Source organism: Microtus pennsylvanicus, chromosome 2, assembly GCF_037038515.1.
Source record: "Microtus pennsylvanicus isolate mMicPen1 chromosome 2, mMicPen1.hap1, whole genome shotgun sequence".
In the NCBI taxonomy this organism is placed as follows: domain Eukaryota; kingdom Metazoa; phylum Chordata; class Mammalia; order Rodentia; family Cricetidae; genus Microtus; species Microtus pennsylvanicus.
This window is the reverse complement of record NC_134580.1, coordinates 123,928,309-123,954,168: the sequence shown is the minus strand read 5'-3', so window position 1 is coordinate 123,954,168 and position 25,860 is coordinate 123,928,309. Positions and strand designations below refer to the sequence as shown.

Sequence of the window (25,860 nt, the reverse complement as noted above, 5' to 3'; positions counted from 1 at the left end):
CACAACACAGTGAAACCTTGTCTCAAAAAACAAAAACAAAAAAATAAAACCTAGTTAGTTGATATAAACGGAGGTAACTTATAAGCCAAGGTACTTCTTAGTAGGTACCACCATGGCAACAATCCTCTTATGTTTCCAAATCACTGGTCTGGAGACCTGTTGTTAAATGAAGCCTGCCAATTTGGGTAGTTTAAGTTTGTACTATGTTTAATCACAGTTTTGAAAAGTTTTTTCATCATTAAACTGAACACCCACAAGTAAAAAACAAAAACAAACAAAAACCCAAAAACAAATTAAAAAAAACTAAAGTAAACACCTTCGATAGTTGAAAAGATACTAAAATGCAGGCTAACTCTGCTTAGTATTGGCACCATAACACAAAATATTTTGTTTGGGGGAGGGGAAGAATGGCTTGTTTGTTTTTAAGTCTAAGCAGCCCTGGTAGGCCCTGAACTCAAATTCTTCTGCCTCACCCACCTCAATTCCGAGATTACAGATGTAAGCCACCACATAAGTCTCTTACTGATTTCTTTTTAAAGATATGACGTTTATTTATTTATTTGCATGTGTGCCTGTGTGTAAGGTCAGATGATAAGTTGAAGGATTAGTGTTCCTCTTCCACCATGGGGATATAAATCAGGTTTGTCAGGCTTGGTTGCTGAGGCCTTTACCCACTGAGCCCTCTCACTGTATTTTTAGGCCAAAGGAATATATGAATTTAAAGTACTACTATCACAAAGCGAAAAAATAATTCAAGACAACATATCAAAGTTTAGGAAACAAGATACATTCAAAAGCTTTTTTTTTTTCCTAATAGGATTTTCAACAACACTCAAAACTAGTGCACTGGAAATGTTCTGAACTACGAATTACAAAAGCTTGGCTCTCATAAGACTACCACCATCTACTATCCATAACTTCTTGTTAAAGAAAAATGGTTCCTCTTCTCTGTCTTGTAAGGTCTGAATAGCTGGAGTTGACAAGTACTATGAAAATGAATAATAGATTGTACCCACTTATTAGCTACAGTTTAAGAGAGCAGAATTCAAACTTACTTTTTATTTATGAATAGAATGGTTTCGTTCACTAGTACTCAGGAGACTGAGACACAAAGGTGCAAGTTGTAGACCAACATGGCCATACAGTGAAACCCTACCTAAAAAGTAGAGATCCATTTCCCTAAAAACCATGAGTTAAGGATTCTATAAATGCTTACCTTTAACCTTTTCTTTCAGGAATGGCTTTAAAGTATCTAAAACAACTAAAAATACATACAAAACTCATTCCTAGCTTCCTAGGTTCACAAAGTCAGACAGGTTAATAATACTAGTTGGTAAGGGTAGAATAAGAACAAGAAAATGATGGACAGGGCAAAGAAGGGGACAAAGACGGTGGTCTTAGAAATACTTTACATGTGTACACAGAGAAAGGAAAGCTGCTGCAACTACAGAAGGAGCCTCAGAAGTGCAAGCCGATCCTTCACCTCCTTTGATGTGCTGTGGCTTTATATTATGCTCAGAGTAAACAGTCTGGTGAGTTCTGTTCTACTAAAAAGTTTCTTAGTAAAGAATAGCATGGAAGAGTGAGTGACCTTGGATAAGCTACTGAATGATGTGTTTCACTTTACATAAAAATGAAAATTAATAGCATCTCCTTTAGAAGGTAGCTGAGAGAAACATACACTCACATTTTTAAACAGATGTTAATTCAGTGCTGAAACTTCTTCGGCAGAAGATAATCATTAGAAATTGTTATTAACATAGCAAAAAAGTGAAAAACAATAGGAAGAAACCAAGTCTAATAATTTAGAAAAATTTAGCCCTTTACTTCTCTTTTAAAATCGTGTTAATTTGGTTGTGTTGTTTATCTGTAATCTCTTCTCTCAGATTTGGGAGGAGGTAGGAGGATTGGAAGTTCCAGGCCAGCCTGGGCTCCCTGATGATAATGAAGTAATACATGTTCTATACTTTGAGCACATACATTAGAAACATTAACATATGCTTACCAGTTGTATTAAATTTAAAATATGACTTGCATGACACCATCAGCAAATAGCTGAATTACACAAATCTTTGTGGTAATCTTGAACTAAACAACAGAAAGAATTCTGGAGGATCTGAATAACTACTGAGTGTTTGTGTAAGAAGAGCACTATTTCTAGCCCCATTTGTTAATACACTCCATTCATTACAGATGTGAACAGATCAAAATGGTTAACTCAGCAACGAAAAAAACAGATAACTGGAAAAGTGAAAAAGGAAGCTTAATTGGAATGGGACTCCATTTAGTTTTACATTTATGGATGTTGGCAAAATAAAATCCAGCTTGGATTTTAAAGCATCATTAAAAATAGTATCCTACAGATGTTAAAAATTATTCATAACATGCCCAGCTGACTTCTCATGGATAGTCCAATCTGACTTAGGAACACAGAACTTATGAATGAAGGAACACATGTCAAACATCCCTTGTTATTAAACCATGTCACATTCTTTCTAGTCCATGGTACTTATTAGACCGCAGATCCCATAATCCTCTTCTGAGTCCCTTCTGCATTTAATTCAGTTCAGTCTTAAGTAGTTGAAGAAACTGTTTTCAGTGGCAACTAATAACTACTGACCTACAGTGACACTGCCCTACAATAGGCCTGTCAGCCCTGAAAAAGTTGTACCAAAGAAGCTGATTAGGACTTGAAGAGGTCTGTAGTAAGAATCAATAGCTGGTCTGTACTAATGCTGTGCTGCTGGCAGACATGATAAAAGTGGAACACCATTAGTTATGCCTCATTAAACCGCACAACCCTGCTTAAAAGAAATTTGTTTAGCCTGACAAAAACCTAATACAATTTTAAGCTCTCTATGTTGCATTTTTTAGAGTACCTCAAAGCTTCAATAAAATATAGTCCAAGAGAACCAAGAAACAATATAAACACAAGCATTTTAATTCCAAGTATTAACTTCGTATTTCCTAAAAACAGGTGTAGGAAAAATTATTTGGAGTGGGGGGAAAGTATCATTTCAAACCAGGTAGGTTTTGTAAGCAGCCAACCACACCCCTCCCCCCCACACACACACCATGTCAATACAGGCAGCATTTAAAACATGCTTACTTTAGTATTACCTGTCAAATCTCTGCTGCTGGAAAAGAGGAGGAGGACCTCGCCAGGAATCCTGGGGCCTCATATCTGGAAAATAAATAGAAGGAGTTCACAGAAGCCTTGTTAAAGTATTCTCTATCACCTGTCCACATAGTTTATAATTCAAAGTCCTGAAAAGGAAATGAGATAACATGTAAACCAAGTAAGCAAGCTAGAATCAGAATTAACCATGAATGTAAAAATAACCAACAGAATCAACAAAGACTTCTGCTGATTATGTCTATGTTGCCAACATGTTGGTTTTGGTAACCTTGACCATACTCACACTTTTCTCTCATTTGATATACTGTGTGGCTATGTACTACATACATACACTTTTTACATGTCTATTTTAAATGCTATACACAAAAGAGAAGACCTTGGCCTTGTTTATGACTGCACACTGAACTGGTAATAGTAACTCAACTACACTTTGATACTTTCCTCTGAGTGTGCCAGCTATGACACTGTCCAGTGGAAAGCACACAAACCACCAAGAGAAGCTAATGAAAGAACCACCCACTTTTACAGTTTCCTGGTCATCAACCTCCTACCTGATTAGTGCAAATCTGAACTGGCAACTTTATCTACTTAGAAGAAACGCAATGGCTGCTTCCATAAACTGAACATTACATGAAAGGAAAGACCCATCAACTCCTGTTCAGGAGTGACAGGGAGTGACATTCACATTCAAAGCACTCAGAGGGACAGAATCAATTAATTACTGCTCCTGGCGGCAGCCTTGCTGTTACCATCTGCCTTTAGCAGGGTCTGCTGTACCCTAATTAAAACAGCTGGATCCAGAAACTGTGTAATGAGTTCACTGTGTGAGGACAGTACCTATCTCCAGACTCCTAAGACCATGGACAGCACAGCTTACTATATGTATTCAGGCCCATATTTTAATGGAAACACAAACCAAAACTATGCTTTTCAAAATTAATTTCTTAAAGGAAAGAAGAAATAAAAGTTTATCCCTAGTTAAGAACCAAAAAATGTACAATTTTGTTTTACAAAAAAAGAATTATACTTTTAAAAACTTCACAGAGCACAAATGGGCAAAGTAAATAAAGTGCGTGGCAACTGATGACTGTAACATGACACAGCTGGCCTCCTCTGCTCTGGGCTTTCTTCCATCTCCACAGTCTGAGGCAATTCTCTAGATGTGGACATACTACCCAAATATCCATACCAACAAGCATGGTTTCCAGTAGTCAAAGAGGCACTCCTTTTTCACGGAAAGGATGCTCTTCACCAGGAAATCAAGCAGTCTCTCTAGATGAATTATATCCGGTTTTACTGCTTAATAATAAAATTACTAGCACTCAAGCCAAGTCATAACAGAGAGGTTTCTCACTGGTTATCAGATATGAAATGTAACTCAAGGCCTCCATGGAAATTTTGGAAGCTTATTACCATAAAGTCTACAGAAATGGAGAAGAAAGGTGCCTATTGGGCCCCGAGTGAATCACTACTACAGACTATAAATTGCCAGAAAAATCTGTATTTTATCTCTTTTTTTTTTTTTGAGGCAGGGTCTAGCCTAGCCTTAAACTCTATATAGTCAAGGATGACCTTGAACTTCTGGCCTTGCTAATTCTAGTTTTTGAGTACTGGGGATTAGAGTAAGTACCACCATCAGGCCTGGTACACATGGTGCTGGGACACTGAACCCATGGCTGTGTGCTAGACAAGCACTCTACCAACTGAGCTAAACCTCAGCCCCAAAGAAAATCTTGAACAGGTAAAGTCTAGAAATTCTTACAAGAACAGCAATTATTTCATTTGTATGGAATCCTTAGATGGAAAATGTGAGATTTACTAAAAACATAGTTAATTTTCAATGAGTTGCAATTTATGAGAAAGCAGTCTACTGAAAGTAAAAAAAAAAAATCAGCATTTGCACTTTTTCTGATTATTTATAAACTTGAAGACAAATTCAATGGCATACAAAAATTAGTAAGAATCAGTTAAAATGTTTTAAAAAAATGTCGCATTTTAATGTCTTTACATGTACAAAATTAGGTAACAGTCTGATAAGCAAACAAAACAAAGCCAACAGAACGAATCTGCTCAGACCCTCTTTAGCACCACTTTGCAGGCTTCTTCACTTCACCTCGGAAACATGCCTTTGTTTAATGTTAAGACTTAACCCTGTAAGTCTGGTTCCATGTTCCCTAATAAACAAAGAATACATACTCTCTATGGAACTTAGGAAAAACTTTCACACGAAACTTGACTTTTACAGACCAAATGAAGACAATGAAAAAGATATATATATATATATACATTAAAATAAACTTTCTAGACCACTTTATTCTGAAAATAAAGGGGGAAATTTATTTTCTCCTAGAACATGTACAATTAGAGGGTAATGCCATTACCACCATCAATACACACATTCAATTCAAACCTGCAGCACATTAAATTAAGAAAACATTATTTTCAGTAACTGGAATTAACTACATAAGCATCAAAGGTTAAGCACTCCCTAACAATCTACATTTAAGTTCTAGAAAATGGTGATAAACACTCATTCCCATGTCACAATTTTTGGTACATCAAGTGTTTCCATATTTAATCCTCCCTTTAAGAACAACCCCTTTCCACATAATCTCAGTATTAGCAAATACATGATGTTTTCCTAAAACTTGAGCAAATATAAAATTTAAAATTTTTGTCATAATTATTAAGTATCCTTTGTTTTTAATCCAAAAAGAAAAATGACAAAAAAAGAGACATTTTCAAAGCTATCTTTAAACATTTTTTTTCCATGTAGCTCTGAGTAATACACATAGCCCTTAAGTATTCATAAAGCAGAAATATTTCCTGGCTGATAAGTAATGAAATAGACAGTAAAACAAACTTATTACCATTCATTTGTATGGCTCTAACAGAAGATCTTTTTGAGTGGGAGAAAAAAACCTGTGAGACAATGAATTGCACTTCAGAAGGTACAAGCACAAAGGGGAATAAAAAGACAGTTAATTTTTTCCTTTGGTCTTTAAAAACCTATCCCTTTTCTAGAGCTCTAAGGCCACATCAACCAAGTTTTGCCATTAGCTTTTCAAGTGACAATTTATTTAATCATTGTGCCAATCACAGAAAAGATTCCATGTTTACTGACTGCAGTAATCACAAATCACTTTTCAAATGCAGCTAATTGACAAGTTTACTGTCCAAAATGAAGAGGAATCACACATCAGGTTCTTTGGAATGCAGAAACTCAATGTTTAATTCATACTGAGTGCTCAGGGCTACACTTGACTCCAACAAGTTATCAATAAATGAACAATTACAGCTCAAAACTATCACATTAAAGGCAAACTAAAGACCAACAGTAAGAAACACCAATGGCTGACGGTTGGTAGAAGTAGCAGTTTGACCAAATAGTTCATCTTCAGTGGATTTTAAACCGTATTACAGAAAATAATTATGGCACTAAAAACATTTTTTTAAGATTCAGTGGTTTAGTCCAGAGAAATAAATTAGGTAAAAAGTAGACCCTAAGGGGACACACATGGAGGGCCCCAGGAAATGGGAATAGTTAAGATCTCCTGGGTAAACTGCAAAGGGAGTAGAAGGAAGGGAATGGGGAATGGAAATATGAGGGCTCAAGATGGCCAAATTGGGGGAAGAACGGAAAGGGGGAGCAATGAAAGAGATATCTTGATAGAGGAAGCCATTATGGGGTTAGGGAGAAACCAGGTGCTAGGGAAATTCCCAGGAATCCACAAGGATGACCCCAGCTAAGACTTCTAGCAACAGTGGAGATGGTGCCTGAACTGAGAACCTATATCCAGTAACTGATGAAAGCAGATACAGTGATCCACAGCCAAGCACTGGGCTGGGCATCTGGAGCTTAGCTGAAGAGGGAGAAGAGGGATTATATGAGCAAGGGGGTATCAGGATCATGACTGAGAAAACCACAGAGACAGCTGACCTGAGCTAGTAGGAGCTCACTGACTCTGGATTGACAGCTGGGGATCCTCTATGGGACCGAATTAAGCCCTCCGAGTGTGTGACAGTTATGTAGCTTATCTGTTGGGGTGGGAGAGCTGGCAGTGGAATCAGGACTTATCCTGGGTGCATGAACTGGTTTTTTGAAGCTTATTTCCTATAATGGGATACCTTGCTCAGCCTTGATACGGGGGTGGGGGGGGTGCCTGGTCCTGCCTCAACTTGATATACCAGACTTTGTTGACTCCCCAAGGGAGGCCTTACCTCCTCGGAGGAGTGGATGGGAAGTGAGAGAAGCAGGAGGGGGAACTGGGCTAATTAAATTTAAAATTTTTTAAATTAGAAACAAAAAAAGATTGAGTGCTTTAAGTTTTTTTTCTTTTTCGAGATAGGGTTTCTTTTTGTGTAACAGCCCTAGCTGTCCTGAAACTAACTGTAGACCAGGATGGCTTGGAACTCACAGAGATCTGCCTGCTTCTACCTCCCAAGTTCTGGGATTAAAGACATATGCCACCACTACCCAGCTGTTTTAGTCTTCAATTTTACTAAAATAAAAAAGTTTCTGACAAAGCTTCAAGCTTCAAATTTCTAGTGAGTGATTTTCTTCATAGTGAGTGATTCTCTTCTACAGCTTAAAGACTCCTGTTAAGTCAAGCACCAAAGTCAAATACCACTGACCTAGTAGCATTTCCCAAATAGGGATGCTGTCTTAGGGATTGCTGTGAAGAGACACCATGACCATGGTAACTCTATAAGGAAAAACATTAGATTGGGGCTGGCTTACATTTTCAGAGGTTTAGTGCATCATCATCATGGTGCTACATGATGGCAAGCAGGCAGACATGGTGCTGAAATTTCTGTAACTGATTAGGCCGAGTGATCTAAGACACTGGGCATGGCTTGAACATATATGAGACCTCAAAGACTGCCTCCACAGTTACACACTTCCTCCAAAAGGGCCATAGCTACACCATCAAGGCCACACCTCCTAATAGTGTCAATCCTTTTGAGGATCATGTTCTGTCAAACCACCACAGATGTGTTGGATTGTTTTTTGTTTTTGAACAGGGTTTCTCTGTAGCTTTTTTTTCTTTTTTTGGTTTTTCGAGATAGGGTTTCTCTGTAGCTTTGGTGCCTGTCCCGGAACTCGCTCTTGTAGACCAGGCTGGCCTTGAACTCCCAGAGATCTGCCTGCCTCTGCCTCCCTAGTGCTGGGATTAAAGGTGTGCACTACCACTGTCTGACAGATTATATTGTTCTTTGAGACAGGGTCTCCCTCTGTGACCCAGTCTGACCTCAAATTTGTGGAATCCTCCCCCTATCTTAGCCTCCCAAATGCTGCTGGGATTAGAAATGTGTGTTATCATGCCTAGTGCAACTGATTTTTGGTAGTCACAATCAGGCCTTTATTGTGTGTGTGTGTGTGTTAAAGATTTATTTATTTTTATTTATCTGTTATGGATGTTTACTTGCACATGTCTGTCTACAATGTGCATGCAGTGCCCTCGAAGGTCAGAAGAGAAATGTCAGATTCCCCTAATCCTCTGGAACTAGGGTTACTGATGACTGTGACTTGAACCTGGGTCCTCTGGAAGAAAAGCCACTGTTCTTAATCACTGAGCCACCTTTTTTTTTTTTTTTAAAAAAAGACACATCTAATGTGTTATAATAGTGATATAATTATGAATATATAATAAATTGAGGAAAAAGAAGAGTTAAAGGTGAGTATCTAACAGACACTATCCAAAGAGATCACAGTAGAAGTAGGCTGTTACTGAAATTGAGGAACATAATGCTTTGGGTTAGTTATGGCTTAAGTGTCCCTCTAGGATGACATGTTGAAATATGATTCTCACTGTGAGGTATTAAGGGGGTGGAGTCCCAGGCTACTTAAGGGAGGATCACTTTAGCCCAAAACCTTAAGGGAAACCTGTACAAAATACTAAGATCTTGTCTGAAAAACAAAAAGGAACGGGACATAAAGGGACAATGACAGGGAGGAAAAAAGAGTGATTACAATTAGGTTACGATCATCACGCCCCCCCCCCCATAACTAAATCACAGTTAATTTACTAAGCCTAGAAAATATCCCTATCTCTTGCTACCTGCTGCCCAATACTGTTTTAGGACTCTGCCAACAAAAGGTTCAGCAACAAATGAAGTTCTTTAACCCTACTCTTTCAGAATGAAGAGCCCAGATAAAATTTCTTTATTGGACCAGGCGGTAGTAACACATGACTTTAATCCCAGCACTTAGGAGGCAGAAGCAGGTAGATCTCTATGAGTTTGAGGCCAGTCCAGTCTACAGAGTGAGTTCCAGGACAATCAGAGCTACACAAAGAAACCTTGCCTTAAAAAAAAAAGAAAAAAAAATCTTTTTTTAAGTTATCCTACCTTAGGCATTTCATGAATAAGGGATAGAAGGAGCTGTTAAATGGTGAACACATGCTTCTCCCTTTGCAGTGCAAGCTTGTTTCATCCCATGAAGTATAGAAGTATATACATGCAGTATGTAAGAATTCCTGATAACTATCATCTTAATAAACAGTAGCTAAACTAAGATTAATTACATTGGCTCTAGCATTTTGGCCTCTCAATTCCTTTTTCTTGGGGGCGGGGGGTGGTGTTGGTTTTTCAAGACAGGGTTTCTCTGTGTCCTGGAACTCACTGAGATCCATCTGCCTCTGCCTCCCAAATGCTGGGATTAAAGGCTTGTGCCACCACTACCCAGCATCAATTCTTTTTCTTATGTGGTTCAATTATGGACAGAAATAAATGGTTAAGAGCCATAAGAAAAAGAGAACTGAAAAGGAAAGTGTCAGTAAAGAACTGGCTTTGAAAATGATCTGGTCATGCACTTACTATTTCCCACCAAAATCTCAGGCTGTAGAGTTCTTTCAAACTGATTAGACTGCTCCATTGCACACAGCAGGCATTAAGAACAAAGACAGGGAAGGAAACACTCAGAAATGTCATCTGCTAGATATTAGAAGCAAAGTAGATATTCAGCTATTGCACTACATAGATTCCCAGTGAACTTACTAAAACTCTGCACCCTTCTGCACTACCCCCCCCCCCCCCAAAAAAAAGAATAAGACACTGGCGAGATGGCAGCAGTCAAGAGTACTCATTCCCAACACTCACAACTACCTGTTAATTCCAGCTCCAGGGGAATCTATGCCTTCTCCACTGGCATACATGTGGCATACATACACATGTGGTATGTACACAAACACATACAAGACACATAAATAAAAGTAAATCTTGAAAAAAGAAAACTGTTGCAATACAAAGTTTCCCTGACAGTGAGCTATGATGTTGTATTCGATTTCATTAAGTTATACAACACAGCAAAGCAGAGCATCAGATAGCATACCTGATAACAAGTGGGCCCTGAGAGAATGAGACCTTCAGAACTCATTTCTTCTTAGGGACTATGTCCGGAAAAATCTGTGCTTCAAGTTAGAAATGGTTTGTAAATCAACTGGCATTAAGACTATGATAAGCACAGACACATCCTAACAATCTCCAACTTTACCTGGCACTTTAATACCTATTTAGCATACCCACCTAAAGCAATGTCTGATTGTATGACATAAAGTACTGGGATAGAATTTGGATCAAGAAAGGATGGCTTAAATCTGTTGTGACAGATTGAGCCTGTTGTCCCACACTCAGAAGACTAAGCAAAAGAATTTCTGAAGTCTAAGCCAGGCAGTGGTGGCACACGCCTTTAATCCCAGCACCCAGGAGGCAGAGGCAGGTGGATCTCTGTGAGTTCGAGGCCAGCCTGGTCTACAAGAGCTAGTTCCAGAGAAACCCTGTCTCAACCCCCCCCCCCAAAAAAAAGGTAAAATTTCTAAAGTCTGAGACCAACCAGGGCTATGGCAAACACAAAATCTTATCTCAAAGACAACAAAAAACAACAAAACAATTGATATGAGAGAGGGAGAGAAGCTTAAAGACTTCTGAGTTCTCTGCACTAAAACAGCACTCTTTCTTTTTATTACATATGGTAGCAGAGATCAAACACAGGACCCTGACAAGCAAGACAAAGATCTATTGTTGAGTCATATTCCCTGCTCCCATCCTTCTTTTGAAATCAAATTTTCGTAAAAAGATTACAAACATTCAAAAAATAGATTGTAAGTGTTATTGCACCTCTGACTTAACAAATGCTAACCTCTTGCCAAAGCCAAACTGTCGTCCCCTGATGTGGGATTCCCCTCTGTATGCTGTGAATACCATTGGTTAATAAAGAAATTGACTTGGCCTGATAGGGTAGAACAGAGGTAGGCAGGACTGAATGCTGGGAGAAAGAAGGGCGGAGTCAGAGAGAAGCCATGCAGTCCTACCAGAGTCGGAGGGAACTTTACCTGGTAAGCCACAGCCATATGGCAATATATAGATTATTAGAAATGGGTTAAATTTAGATGTAAGAGTTAGCCAATAAGAAGCCAGAGCTAATGGGCCAAGCAGTGATTTAAATAATAAAGTTTCTTTGTGGTTATTTTGGGGCTGGGCGGCAGAAACAAACAAGTGCTTTCTACTACAGTCTCCCCACTGCTACCCTTGCCTGGCTGGATATCAACCAGAAAACCAGGAATAGAAGAGTAAAGGCTGTATGAAGATAGTAGCCTGATCTGTATTTTCATGGTGAGTGAGCACAGCCATGGGCTCAAAAATAACATTTTAAATGGGAATAAAATTAAAATCAATGGGAAACCTAAGTTTTCTAACATTACTATGGCAATCAAAATACTATATTCTTTTGAAGTTGACTTATAAACTGTCTCTAACAAGTTTTGAGAAGTGAAAGAAAGAAAGAAAGGTCAAGGTTCTCTCAGATGAGAGGTATTACCAACTAAAGCAATGCCTGGCTTCATGTTAGGTAGAACTAACATACAATTTGGGCCAAGATAGGAATACTTTTATCCTTTAACATCTAAATGATTACAATTTCAACTCTTCAAATATTTGAATTAACAGATAGAAACCCATCAACTACATATACCTCTTTCTGTGTAGTTAACTCAGAAATAGATTTATAAAGAAAGAAAAGGAAGAAATTCAGTTCGCCTTAATTAGCTAGATATAAACAAGAGAGAAACTATTTGGAAGATTTCTCATTAAGTGTTCTCTTACAACTCTTCTAGAATTGCTTAATTCTACTTCTCCAGCGAAGCAACCAATCTTTTTGGTAATGAGGATGAAAAGCAGCCTTTGCTCATATTTCATTTAGAATATAAAATAACCAATCAGTAAAAACTTACTTGACATAAGTTTTGGAATCTGAGCTTGCCCTCTCAACAGTGGCCTGTGTAAGCTGCCCTGGTAAGCTGCAGGTGGTGGTGCATTGTTGTTGTAAACACCAGTCCCCGAGCTTCTTGGCATAACATGTCTGTAAAAGAGATCCTCACATAAGAAAAGATATTGAGAGCTATATACAAATATATATTAATACATTAAGCTGACAGATCAAATACTAGTTGTTGCCTCTTTTAGACCTGATTCATATAATAAAAGGTTCATAATTAATGTTGAAAACTGTAAACATAATAGTGATAGCAAATGCTCATCTGCCATATCGATGGTCATAATCCTCTAAACATCTAATTACTTATGCAAAAGGCAACAAATCGTTTTTTCTGTATATGTAAGCTTTTTCCCTCAAGGATCTATTCGGTTGCTGTCACTACTAATCTTGTTGCTGTCACTACTAATTATTATTCTATATTCTGCTATTTTAATTTATCAAATCAAACACTGCCCTGCGTCTTTCTTTACTCCTAATTATGAACATGCCATCTATAGGCTATTTCCCTAAGTTACTAAAACTTTTCTCTCATTTAGTGCTAATATTATAGGTTTTGATGAGTAAGACATATTTAGGGATACAGCTATGCTCCTTTGAAACTATTTTCTCAAGGTAAGTTCCAAATAATAAGAACTTACATAAAATACTGTCTTTGAAACTAGGAACTCTACCTAGATGCACTTCAATGTTGCTTTCTAAAAGACTAAAAACTAAGCAAATGTTACTGAGTCTATTAAAGTTGTTTCTTTTATTCTTAAGAAGAAAAACTTTCCAAACAGTGACAGTATCCGCTGACATTTACAGTGTTGAAACTATTTCATTTCATAAGGTAGGCACAATTATTGTCTACTTTACCCTTAGATGCAGAGTAGTATAATAACTTTTATAAATACAGGAAGAAACGTCAAAGAGACTGAGTTTTACGCTTAACCTCTAAGACACTGTTTTGCTTTAGTTGTCTCATTAATATCAAAATTTATTAATGAGTTATAGTTTTATTTCCTGAACAATGAGTCATTAACATTTCCTCTAACAAGCTGCTTTTTCTGACATAGGGTCTCACTTTGTAGCCCAGATTGGCTTCCAACTTATGATCTTGCCCATCACTGCTCTGATATATATTTTTTTTAATTCTTTTCATGACAAGGTTTCTCTGTGTAGCTCTGCCTGTCCTGAAACTCATGTAGACCAGGTTGTCCTCGAACTTACAGAGATCCCCCTGCCTCTGCCTCCTAAATTCTGGGATTAAAGGCATGTTCCACCACCAGGCTATCATAGTTCTTTTTATCGCAGACCTAACTATCATTGTTTCAATGTTCTCTAAATGTAAATAGTTTCTTCTATCACTAGGAAAAAGACAATCCAACAGCAAATAAGGGTAAAAGATAAAAAACCCAAATTTATAAAGGAAATACAGATGATCAAATAAACATTACTTAGCGGGCATGGAAATGCCAATTCAAACAACAATGAGAGACCACTTTTCAAGCAAAGGGAAATAAAATTAAGAGCCTGGTGTCTCTGTTGACTAATATATTAGTTAATATTCATAAAGATACTCTGTTGTAGTGACGCATAACAAATTCAAACCTTACTGACATTAAAGGCAATATTTCATTCCTGTGTCTGCTAGAAAACTAGAAAAAACCTACAAAGAGAATAGACTCTTCATGCAATAAATAAAGCAACATATATAGAAATATAGATGTGAACATCTAAAAAAAAGAAAAGTTAATCCCCAGTACTCTGAAGGGAGGGGCAGGTGGAGCTCTGAGTTTGAGGTCAGTTTGGTCTACATAGTGAGTTCCAGATCAGACAGAAAATCACTAACATAGATACAAAGTAGTTGTACTGATTAGTCTCTTAAATATTTGTGGTAGAAATATTAACTTGTTTATGGAATGACTCAAAAAATATAATATACCAACAGGAATCATAAAACTCACCCTAAAGTTCTAAAAGCTGCCTGGTCCAGGTGAACAGGCCGCCGGTCCCGATTAAAGCCAAGCTGGGGTTTCCACTGCCGCCCATTGCTGGATTTTTCCCAGTCACCAGGTTTCAAAACTGCTGCTGGCTTCCTGATCATTTGAAAATACACTATTTAGGCTACAGGGATGGACGTTATCACAAAGCACACATGTAGGTAAGTAGTTTACTATTGTTACCTCGCTCCTGGAAGCATTACAGCTTTAAAAACATAATCTTCAGCAAACTGTGGATCTTTAAAATTAATACTGAAAGAGAACAACAAAAACTTTAATTATTTGATTATGTCATTGGTTTTAATTATCAAGTAAACAAAGATTTTTTTAATGTCTAAACAGAGTTACTAAAATTCAAAACTACCCACATTATTATCTTAGAATACTGCTATTGTCAAATGGTTAAATATCTCTCTTACCAAACTACCTCTTATCTCTAATATATTGTCTTCAGGTAACTCTCTATAGAAAGAGCCAGGTTCTAGATCTGTAAATGACTATAGAAAAATAATATACATTATCCCAAATCTTGAGAAGTTCCAGTACAATACCGGAGAAGCAGAGGAAGTTTATAACAATATCTAAAAATAAAATGTATACACAAATAGCTCATCAACTGTGCTGGCTAGTTTTATGCCAACTTGACACAAGCTTGACACCTGAGAGGAGGGACTTCAATTAAGAAAATGCCTCCATAAATCAAGTTGCAGGCATGCCTGTTAAGTAATTTTCTTAATTAGGGATTGATGGGGGAGGACCCAGCCCACTGCAGGTGGTGTCACCATTGAGCTGGTGGTCTTGGGTTCTGTAAGAAAGCAGGCTGAGCAAGCCACAAGGAGCAAGCCAAAAGCAGCAATCCTCCATGGTCTCTGCATCTTGCCCTTTTTAAATTCTTTTCCTGACTTCCTCTGATGATGAACAATGATATGGAAGTATAAGCTAAATAAACCCTTTCCTCCCCAAGTTTCTTCATCATGGTGTTTCAATGCAGTAATAAAAATCCTAACTAAGACAACAACTTCTGGGGACAGGGGGCGACAAACATTAAGAGCTTAACTAAATATCATAGCTGGAATCACACACCCTTCCTTAGTAAAATCTTGGTTAACAACTAAAGATATACTGAGTAGCTCTTCAAATTTTCTCTTTTTGGTGGTGGCAGGTGTATATGTATCAAGCCCCTAAATTGTTAAGTCTATGTCCGAGTCTTCCTTCTGACTCAGGAACAACCATTCTAGTTTAGTTATGCATCAGGCTTATACTCAAGAATGCTTATGACATCCTTATTCACCATGTTGTATGTTATAATCTGAATGTGTGAGTAATAGTACAACTTGTTAAAGAAACCAAGATTCATCCAAAAAATGAAATCCTCAGGAGACAAATAAAAGAATTTAGTAACAAAAAAATAACATGTGTAAAGTATATACACAGTAGACCAAAGATACATTTCAGTAACTGTTACTTTCTTTGTGTAATCATTATCTCCTTGTCAATCCTATCTTTTTAATATTTTCTAAATTACTCTTATAATTACAATTAATTTTTATAGTCAGTTAAAGCCTTTTGCCAGGTGGTGGTGGTGGCACACACCTTTAAGCCCAGCCCTTGGGAGGCGGAGGCAGGAAGATCTCTGAGTTCAAGTCCAGTCTAGTCCATAAAGTGAGTTCCAGGACAGGCAGAACTGTTATACAGAGAAACCTTGTCTCCAAGAAAGAAAACAAAAAAAGAAAAAAGTTGACATTTTGGGGCAGCTAATAATTTTCTTTCTTGTTCAATATTACCGTTTTTACAATTAGGGTCCATGTATTATACAGAAAAATTTACTATAGCAAGATTTAACTGTATATTTTAGGTTCACAAGTCACATTTAAAATAAAAATTACCATGAGCACATGGAACCACTGAACAATACTTCAATTAGTCAGTTGGTTCTTCTTACATCTCACTTTTTACTTGCAACAATCACCTTTATCCCTAGTGTTCCTTGCTGGGCAATGTGAAAGAAAGGGCAAAACAGGAATAGCAATGAAATGTTTCAGAGTATTGCAATGAACACAGAAATTATGTATTTGGGGTCACTGGGACTTTGAAAATACCAAGAAAGGACACCTGTTGTAGATGTTTTCAAGTACTCTCTGCCTCATAGCAGCTATCTTGTTTCATTCAGTAGATTCCAATATTCTAGGCTGCCCATTACACACACATTCAGGGTGGCAGCCTGCACACACAGAGTGATTAGGTACCAAGTCTGTCTCCCCTTCTAAAATCAGAAATAAAGAATGTTTCACAGTTTTTGTTTCTTTGTTTTTTAGTTTTATGAGATGAGATTTCTCTGCCTTAATTGTTTTATAAACAAGAGAGTAGATATGCAAAAAGATGTCATTAAAAGATGCCAAATAAAAGCTGTGTACCCTTGCCTTTCATAAACAAAGGTATGCATGAATGGGGGAGAGGAACAAGGAAATTCTTTCAATTGGGAACCAAGGAAAACACTCAAGGGGCTGAAGTCTGAGATACAGTAAGACTAGTTATGGAATGGCAGAAAAAAAATATTGCTGAAATTTTGCCTGGTGGTGGTGGTACAGGCCTTTAATCCCAGCACTCGGGAGGCAGAAATAGGCAGATCTCTGTGAGTTTGAGGCCAACCTGGTCTACAAGAGCTAGTTCCAGGATAGGCTTCAAAACTACAAAGAAACCCTGTCTCAAACAAAACAAAACAACAAAACAAAAAAACCCAAAATATTGCTGAAATCTATACAACACTTGATTAAAAACTGTCTTTCTCAGACTATTCCGAAAGACTGAAAAAACAGACTGTGTCCAGATACCAAACCACACAAAGGGCATAATAACCAAAAAAGAAATATACAGACCAATATTTCTGATGAATATGTATGTAAAAATTGCCAACAAAACCCTGTCAAACTGAACTGAATAAGACATCAAAAAGATCAAACACCAAGATTAAGTAGGATTTATCCCAGAGATGTAATGGGATTTTCACAAGTCAGTAAAATCAATGCCTTTGGTATATGGTTTGAATATATAATGTCCTCCCCACACTCATGATTTGAATGTTGGTCACTCCTTAGTAACACCTTTTGTGAAGGTTGTAAAAACCAGGAGATGACTCACCTGGAGGAAGTAGGTTACTGGGGAGGAAGTCCTTGTGGAGTATATTATTTATGGCCACTTTCTGCCACATTCTGTTTCCTGGTTAGTTATGAAGTAAACGAACTCTCTCCCATGTGCTCTGCCCAAGTTTTTAAGACCAAACAACTATGACCCAAACCATTTAAAGTTGTAAGCCAAAATAATTTATCCTCTTAAGCTGTTTCACTGACCCTGTCACAGCAATGAGAAAAGTAACCAAAGCAGCATTACATTAATGTATTGGAAATAGATGTAATTAAAGTGGAAGTAATGTAATTCAAGAGTTTCAGAAGAGTCACTTGCTGTGGGACAGAAAACCAAAAATCAAAGTACAATTCCAAATTGGCTAGCTGAGACAGTCTACCTTCTTACAACAATCTAGCCAGAACTTCAGATAAGCTTTAACTGCTACTCAGAGACTGGCTTAACCATTGTTTTAGTTAGTTTGCTTTTTTTTTTAACAGGATCACATAGAGATATCCCCCCAGACAGCTGGAAGTGAATTCTAAGAAAACAAAGCCCCATCTCTAAACAGTTGGGACGGACGGTTTTGGTTTTTCTCATGGTTGATTATAAGTTATTACAGGATTGGGAGCATAATAATAATAGTTAGACTCAGGAATCTCCTTTGGTATAGAAAAAAGGGAGTATAGATAGGATAGGATAATAAGATCGATTAGTGTGACTACTCGTAAACTATTTTAGCAACTATTAATTATAGACAATTTACAATGATATAGATTCTTGTATATTGTTGAGTAAAATTATTTTGCATTTCTAAGATAATTTGTATATTGATATAAATTTTAAATTATATTTGTCAGATTATGCATGATTCTATTTTATTTACAATGTTTTGCACACAAATGTAACACTATTTTTGTCATATAGTATGTATGTATGTTTCTATATATGCTTAAGACACTTTATATATTGACAGAATTTAAGGATATTTTGTCATATTGCACTATATATTTCTACCTCTGATCAGGATATTTTTTATATACATTACAATTTTGATATCATTGTCCTCATGCTGCACATCTGTATAAAGATTACTTTTATGTAAAGTTCTAGTCTGTAAGCTGTATAGGCTATTTGGAGGCAGAGGCAGGTGGATCTCTGTGAGTTCAAGGACAGCCTGGTCTTCAGTGAGTTTCAGGACAACCAAAGATAGAGAGAACCTGTCTCAACAAGCCAAAAATTAAAAATAAAAATAAAAGAAATAGAGGTTAAAATAAAGTCACATAAAGATGAAAAATACACAGAGAATCTTGATACTGTATGTTATTATACTCTCTTTGAATTGTTTGAATGCTGAGGAAGGAGCAATAGCTGCTAAAAGATATTTGCTTATAAATATTGCTGAATTAATCCAGATAGGTATTGTGAAAGCACCTTGACTTCAGAATTGAAGTCAAAAGATATGCTACTTTGGAGAAGAGATTTTGCTTTTGTTTCTACAGCAAATGAGAGGCCATGGATTCATTCTGAGTTAAGAAAAATCAGGTTTGATCAAGGAAGACTACCTGAGAAATCTCTGGTAGAAACAGATGGCCCAGACATCTGAGTTCTACATACAGAACTGGTTCAAGACTGCTGCCTGAGATGATCAAGACTCATAGGATATTCCAGTCAGGACTTGGTCATAATTCTAAATTTTCTTTAGGTCCCCATAAGATTATCAGTGCCCCTAACCAGCAGGAAGTAACCTGGAAAACTATGCCCACATTCCCAAAAAATGAACTATAAATGTTCTGTTTTTTTTTTAAAGGGGGGGAAGGAGGAAGTGATGTGGGACAATTGTCTATATTCTGTCGATTATGTTTTAAATAAACGCTGATTGGCCAGTAGCCAGGCAGGAAGTACAGGTGGGACAACCCGACAGGAAGTAGAGGCAGGTCAATGAGGACAGGAGAATTCAGGGAAGAGGAAAGCTCCCTCTGCAAGCCGTAACTACGCTGCTGAAAAAGGTACTGAGCCATGTGGCTAACACTGATAATAATGGGCTAATATAAGTTATAAGCTTTCCACATTGTCATTATTCATGAGTGTTCCCTAATAAATCTTTGCTATCCTTTTATTTGGGCTTTTGTAGATTCACATACTTACACCTACAAACATTTGTTTTTGTTGTTGTTCTTTTTGATACAGGGTTTCTCTGTGTAACAGTTTTGGCTATCCTGGAACTTGCTTTGTAGACCAGTCTGAACTTGAACTCACAGAGATCTGCCTGTCTCTTCTTCTCAAGTGCTGGGATTAAATGTGTGCATCACCACCGCCCCGCAAAACTCCAACAGTCTTTCTTGAAAAAACCCTCAATAAGTTAGGCATGAAAGGAAAATGTGTCGATATAACAAAGGCTATATATGAAAAAGCAAAAATGATCTTAAGCTTTAATGGGAAAAGGTTTAAACTGTTTCCTTTGATATATGAAACAATATAAGGGTCCTATGCTCACCATTCCTATCTAACATAATTTTGCCAGGGTAATTAAGTAAGGCGAAGAGAAAAAGGACATCCAAAGTGGAACAAAAGATCGAACAAGCCAACTTACTGCTGTCAGGTTATATGCTCTTATTTACAGAATCCCCTGAAGACTACTAAACCCAATGCAATTGATAAATTTAGTAAAATTACACGATATAAAAATCAATACACAGGGAGAGTGACACACAGAGAGAGAAAAGCATTTTACCTCACTAATAACCAACTGGCTAAAAAGCTAATTTTTAAAAAGCAGTTTCATGGGGCTAAAGAAATGGCTCAGCAATTAAAGGCACTTGTTGCTCTTGCAGAGGACCACTGCCCACACTAGGCAGTTCACAACCACTTGTAACTTTAGTTCCAGGGGATCTTGCACAAACATGGAGCACATACAAACATTCAAGCACACACACACATAAAAACACATTTTTAGAGGCAGTCTCACTCTCATATTCAACCTTTTAAAGGGAGAAAACTACTAGGAATAAATTAAACTAAGAGGTAAAAGACATCTATGAAAATTACGATACTGACAAAAAAAAATTCATGCAAGGATACATAAAAGGCTCAAGAAATGGAACCATTAGCTGGACGGTGGTGGCACACACCTTTAACCCCAGCACTTGGGAGGCATAGGCAAGTGGACCTCTTTTCAAGGCCAGCCTAGTCTACAGAGTGAGCTCCAGGACAGCCAGGGCTACACAGAGAAACCTTATGTTAAAAAACCAAAGAGAGATTTTTAAAAGGAACAAAAGAATGGTCTTCTTCCCAAGACCAAAGAAAAACTCAATTTAAATGAAGCAGCCCTTCTCACAATAGGAATCTGGGAGAAATGTAAACCCTATAAAAATGATCTAATTACTTACTAAATTCTCCCAAGGAAGACACAGAGCTAGTACTGTTCTACTGTTGAATACAACGAATGCCTTAAATTCTCAAGTCTATTCTCCTGTGGAGAAAGAACGGACAATTTAGGCAAGAGCGTTCAATGGGTACGTTCAAGTTCAGATGACAGAGTGAAAGGATGATCTCCAGCAAGTCACACACAGAATGATCTGAAACTAAGAAAGTGAACAAGATCAGCAAAATAACAAGCTCCCAGGAAGAGAAACTAGTCTCAGGGTGCCAAAGATAATCTCCTCTGGCTCTGTAGACCAGGCTGGCCTCAGAGATCTGCATGCCTCTGCCTCCTGAGTGCTGGGAATGATGGCATGTACTAGCATGCCTAGGTAACAATAAAGAGATTTAAGAAGAGCTGGAACTAACATTTGGGAAAACAAATATACTCATTCACCTATATTTGCAATTTATTTCATGGACTATTCCTTTAACTGTTAAATATTTTCATTTTCCATGCTCATTCTCTGAAAGGGGCAAAAGTTTAAGTCAATAGGGAAACTAATTCCCAAAGTTTCCCTCAGAACCATACCAGAACAATAATTTTTATACTTAAGGTATTATGCAAATCATTTAAAGAAAGAAAAGTATCTAAAAATAAATTTGGACATAGTAGTTCAGGAGACAAAGATATTACTTATAATCTTAAAGACTAAATCATTCCTTTTTTCACTGTATATCTGAGAAAATAATAAAGATAAAGACTTTTAAAATTTTAAATATTAACTAAAAATGTATATAGACATGTACTTTCCAATGTTGTAACATCAGCCACAGCACAAACTTACTCCCTAAAGCAAAACCCAACAGGCAAAGATCCAAAGTGGGGGAAAAAAATCTATTAAAGTTCAAAAACCTTTTAAAAAAACATTCTATCTACCTACCTACTTATCAATCTATTTGTGCAGTGGGACACACATGCCATGGCACAAGGTCAGAGACAGCTTGTAGGAGTCACCTGGTTCTCTATTTCCACTATGTTCACTTCAGAGACTGAACTCAGGCTGCTAGGTTTGGCAGCAAGCACCTTTACCTGCTGAGATATCTCTGGCTAAGGATAATCTTTGATATGGGTCCACACATTTCCTGTCCCTTCACTTCTCTCAGGTTTATTATCTTGTAAAAACTCAGGTAAAGCACTGAAGAGGAACATACAGATGGCCAATCCCAATCTCTACAACCAGAAACAGGAACTAGTGTGTAGGTAGAATTTATCTGGGAAAGAAGCCCCAATACTTAAGACAGGAGAGAACCCACCCTGCCCCTCATGAAAGTCCAAGAAAGAGGAAAGTCAACAACAGAATGGCTATGGCAAAAGGACTATAGCTCTGTGGTAGAGTACTTGCCCCCAAACGTTAAATGAAAGCTCCTAAGCCAGCCCAGCCTATAAATTCAAAAGGATGTTTTGCTGAGACCAGCAGATTTACTTTATTCCATACAACTGTGCACCTGAGAATATTTTCACCTGCTTTTTTCAAACAGATGTAACATGTTGACTCAACATCTGACTTAGTTCATTTCAAGATTTGAGGTGCTGTCAAGATGCTACAGAGGGTAAAGGCCCTTAATGCACAAACCTGACAACCCAGTTTCATCTCTAGAACCCACAAAAAGGTGGAAGAACCAACTCCTCAAAGTCATTCTCTGATAGTCACATGTGATGTGTGTGTGTGTGTGTGTATTGTGCAAATGTACCTGCGTGCCTAATAACAAATTTTAAAATAAAAAAGAATTATTCAAATGTTGTTCCAACACTGTTTGAGAATGGTAGCATGCATCTCAAAGCAAGGAGAAAACTCCACACAGAAAGCTTCATTTTTACTCTATCTTTTCCTATAAACTCTATGATTAATGGTAATGCAAACTGTTCTTGCAGGGAGTTTTTAGGATTCATATACTTGACATTTTAAAACAAAGAGTGTGTAGAACTGTGACATTCTATCAAGAGAGAGAGAGGTTAACCAGTTCAATGTCCTAGATGCAAATCCTCCTAAGTGTTTTCCACCATTAGATCTGCTGTTGAGTGTATGTATCCCATTTCCTCCAGGCTTTGATTCTCAGTTACCTATCTGCCAGCTGTGAGCCTTATAAATACTGAGGTGATCATTAACATTTAAAATTTGTTTTACACACAATCCAATTAAAAAAAACAAAACTGCCGGAAGAGATGAAATTATCTTTGCTACATTTATTCAAAGATGATCAGAGTAACTTTGAAAGACACACCTCTTTTCAAGGAAAAAAATGTTATAGCTGAAAATGTCTAATACAAAATTATACAAATTATACACTTTTTTTAAACAGAAAACAAGAAAAAAAAGCAACAGAAGTTAGCTCATAGACAGGCAAATAAAGAAGGAAAGAACATTTCAAACACTAAAAGAAAGGCAAAAAGGTCAAAGTGATGTTGAAAGGACAGCCAGAATGGCAAGGAGGTAACCTTAAGAAAGCAGAGATTCAGGCCACAGAGCCAATGACCCTTTCACAAAAGTGGCATAGCTGATATCCATATTATAATTCATAACAGTGGCAAAATTATAGTTATGAAGTAGCAATGAAGATAATTTTATGGTTGGGGGTCACCACAACATGAGGAACTGTATTACAGGTTTACAGCATTAGGAAGGTTAAGAATCACTGCTCTAAATCATGACAGGCCTAGAAAGCACACGTTGAGTGTGTATGAATGCCTCCTGCCCCTCCAAAAGAAGAGGCAATTGTGCTGATGAACTGTACTTTTCTATAATTTAAGTCATATATAGCATGATTTATATATTTAGAGCTTGTTGGGAGATATCAATCACACCGTGAGCCCCAAGTTTGCATTTACATTGACTACATAAAATTAACCTGGGTCAGGAGGCTGAGTTAGCAACCAGTTGACAGTAATCATAGAACACCAGAAGGTATCTGGAAGAGATAGAGAGAAACAGGAAGTTGGAGTAATTGAGCCTTTTCTGGACTGGTGAACAGAAGAAACCAGGTCTTTCAGAGATGCCAGTAAGGAGAGAGGGTTAGCTGGTTGCAACTCAGCCTCTCTGAGCTTGCAGGTTTTCACCCCAGCCTTAGAATCTTGAGTCTTATTTATAAATAGAATGATAGAAATTCAGTTAAAGCTACCTATTAGCGGCAGCGACAGGGCCAATGCCTGTGGGAACTGAATTCCCACCAGGCTGCGGCCTGAGCAGCCAGCCTGCTGCTAGAGAAGCTGGCTGAGAACTGCAGAGTTGCAATTGCAGGCTGAAATAGAAGTAGATTAAGGTGTAGTCGCTGTGCCAAAGATAAAACAACAAGAGTTAGCAAGGATTATTAGAAAAAACACTATGTCCAAACAAATTAAAATAGTGAAGGAAAAAAACCAAGATGAGGACAATTAAATGATCATCCAAGTTAAGCTACTAATACACTGAATAGCTAAGGAAATCAATACTAAAAATAAATAAAAGATCTCCGAGGTCACAAGTTATATCTGCTTATATATGAACTTGAGAGGTAAGACCAGATGTGACAGGAACCAATAATCAATCTGAGCAAAGAATTTCAAGAATGGAAGGAGATGCTGGCTGAAGGAAAGTATAAAAAGAGTCAAAATAATGACTAGAAGGTTTTTTTGATCTTCATTTATCAAACAATTACAGTTGGAATATACAATGTGGATACATTATGTACATGCACATGCATGCACGCGCATGTGCGCACACACAAACACACACATACACACACACACACACACTTGCAAAAACCTGGATCTTGGCCTCAACATCATCTCTCAGAGAAAATGCTGAAAATTACACTGTAAAATAAAAATTAGCTCAAATTTACCACAAATCTTTTAGAAAATTGTCTCAAAAAAAGTCCACATCTGAAGAAGTTTCAACAAAAAGCTGAATATGCACCAAGAACTTGGATTTGTTCTATAAACTTAATGAGAACAGCAGATACATTAGGCATCAAACATTACAGGGTCCTTCAGGTTTGGAAACAATGAGCCAACAAGCTCATCACCTATCACTCAAAAAATACTCCAGGACTTGTCCACTGATCTATAACTCTCCTGCAGCCAAACTTCTCTATCGTAATTAGAAACTTGAGTAGAATTAACCATTTCTAGAGGGCTTGGTAGTAAAGCCTTTGAAAAAATGCAGAAAACCCAAAAAGTATAAACAAAAATGTGACAATTCAAATAGAGAACTGGTGCAATTAACTGGCCTGAAGCACCAATGTGAGGCAGAGACCCCACAGGTTAATGCAATGTCCACACTAAATGTGGTAGAGCCAGTTTGTTTGTAATGGGCTTAGGAGCATGGCTTTAAAGTCTGCACTTCACCCTCAACAAAAGAACACAAAGAGAATCAGGACAAACCACATATAAAGAAGACAGCAAAACATATATTTATAAAATAAGCCCTTCTAGAACAGCAATTAGCTACTAACTAGATCCATTTAAGTCAGGAAATAAACTGATTATATTTTGGAATGAGAAATTTAAGTAAAATCTAAAGCATCTCCTGAAAGTATGAGCAATTTTAACAATGGGTCAGAGAGAAAGACTTAGAATTATCATGTATTTACCAAATTCTTAAATGTGTATGATTTGGTCTTGCCTAAAAACTGCCAAAAATAATAACAGCATAAACCCTGGCACTCAGAGTTTGCACACAGAAGCTGTGTGCTACTGTATACTTTATCTGCAGCAGTTACATCCCACTCTACACCCTCCCTTTTTTGAACTCAACAGAAGATGCTGAAGTTAGGGATAAATTTTCCAGCTAATCTTAATATACTACATAATATTTTTATTTTTTAATTCTGCGGGACCACAATTATAACAATAATTACAAAAACAGAGAACCAGTGTAAGCCAATGGGGGCGGTAAGGTTCGTCTGCTTCTGTATAACATGCTACCCACAGACTATTTCCACCT

At 37.3% G+C, this 25,860-nt stretch overlaps 1 protein-coding gene across 1 annotated transcript in view; it reads right to left on the bottom strand.

Annotated features, from left to right (window-relative positions):
- Positions 1–25,860, bottom strand: part of Xrn2 (5'-3' exoribonuclease 2) — a 70,016-nt gene that overhangs the window by 5,405 nt on the left and 38,751 nt on the right. The window contains exons 25-28 of the mRNA XM_075962388.1: positions 14,579–14,647; positions 14,360–14,491; positions 12,370–12,497; positions 3,121–3,184 (exon numbers count right to left, since the gene is read on the bottom strand). Of these exons, the coding sequence (XP_075818503.1) occupies positions 3,121–3,184; positions 12,370–12,497; positions 14,360–14,491; positions 14,579–14,647 (393 nt within the window). The remainder of the gene's footprint in view (positions 1–3,120; positions 3,185–12,369; positions 12,498–14,359; positions 14,492–14,578; positions 14,648–25,860) is intronic.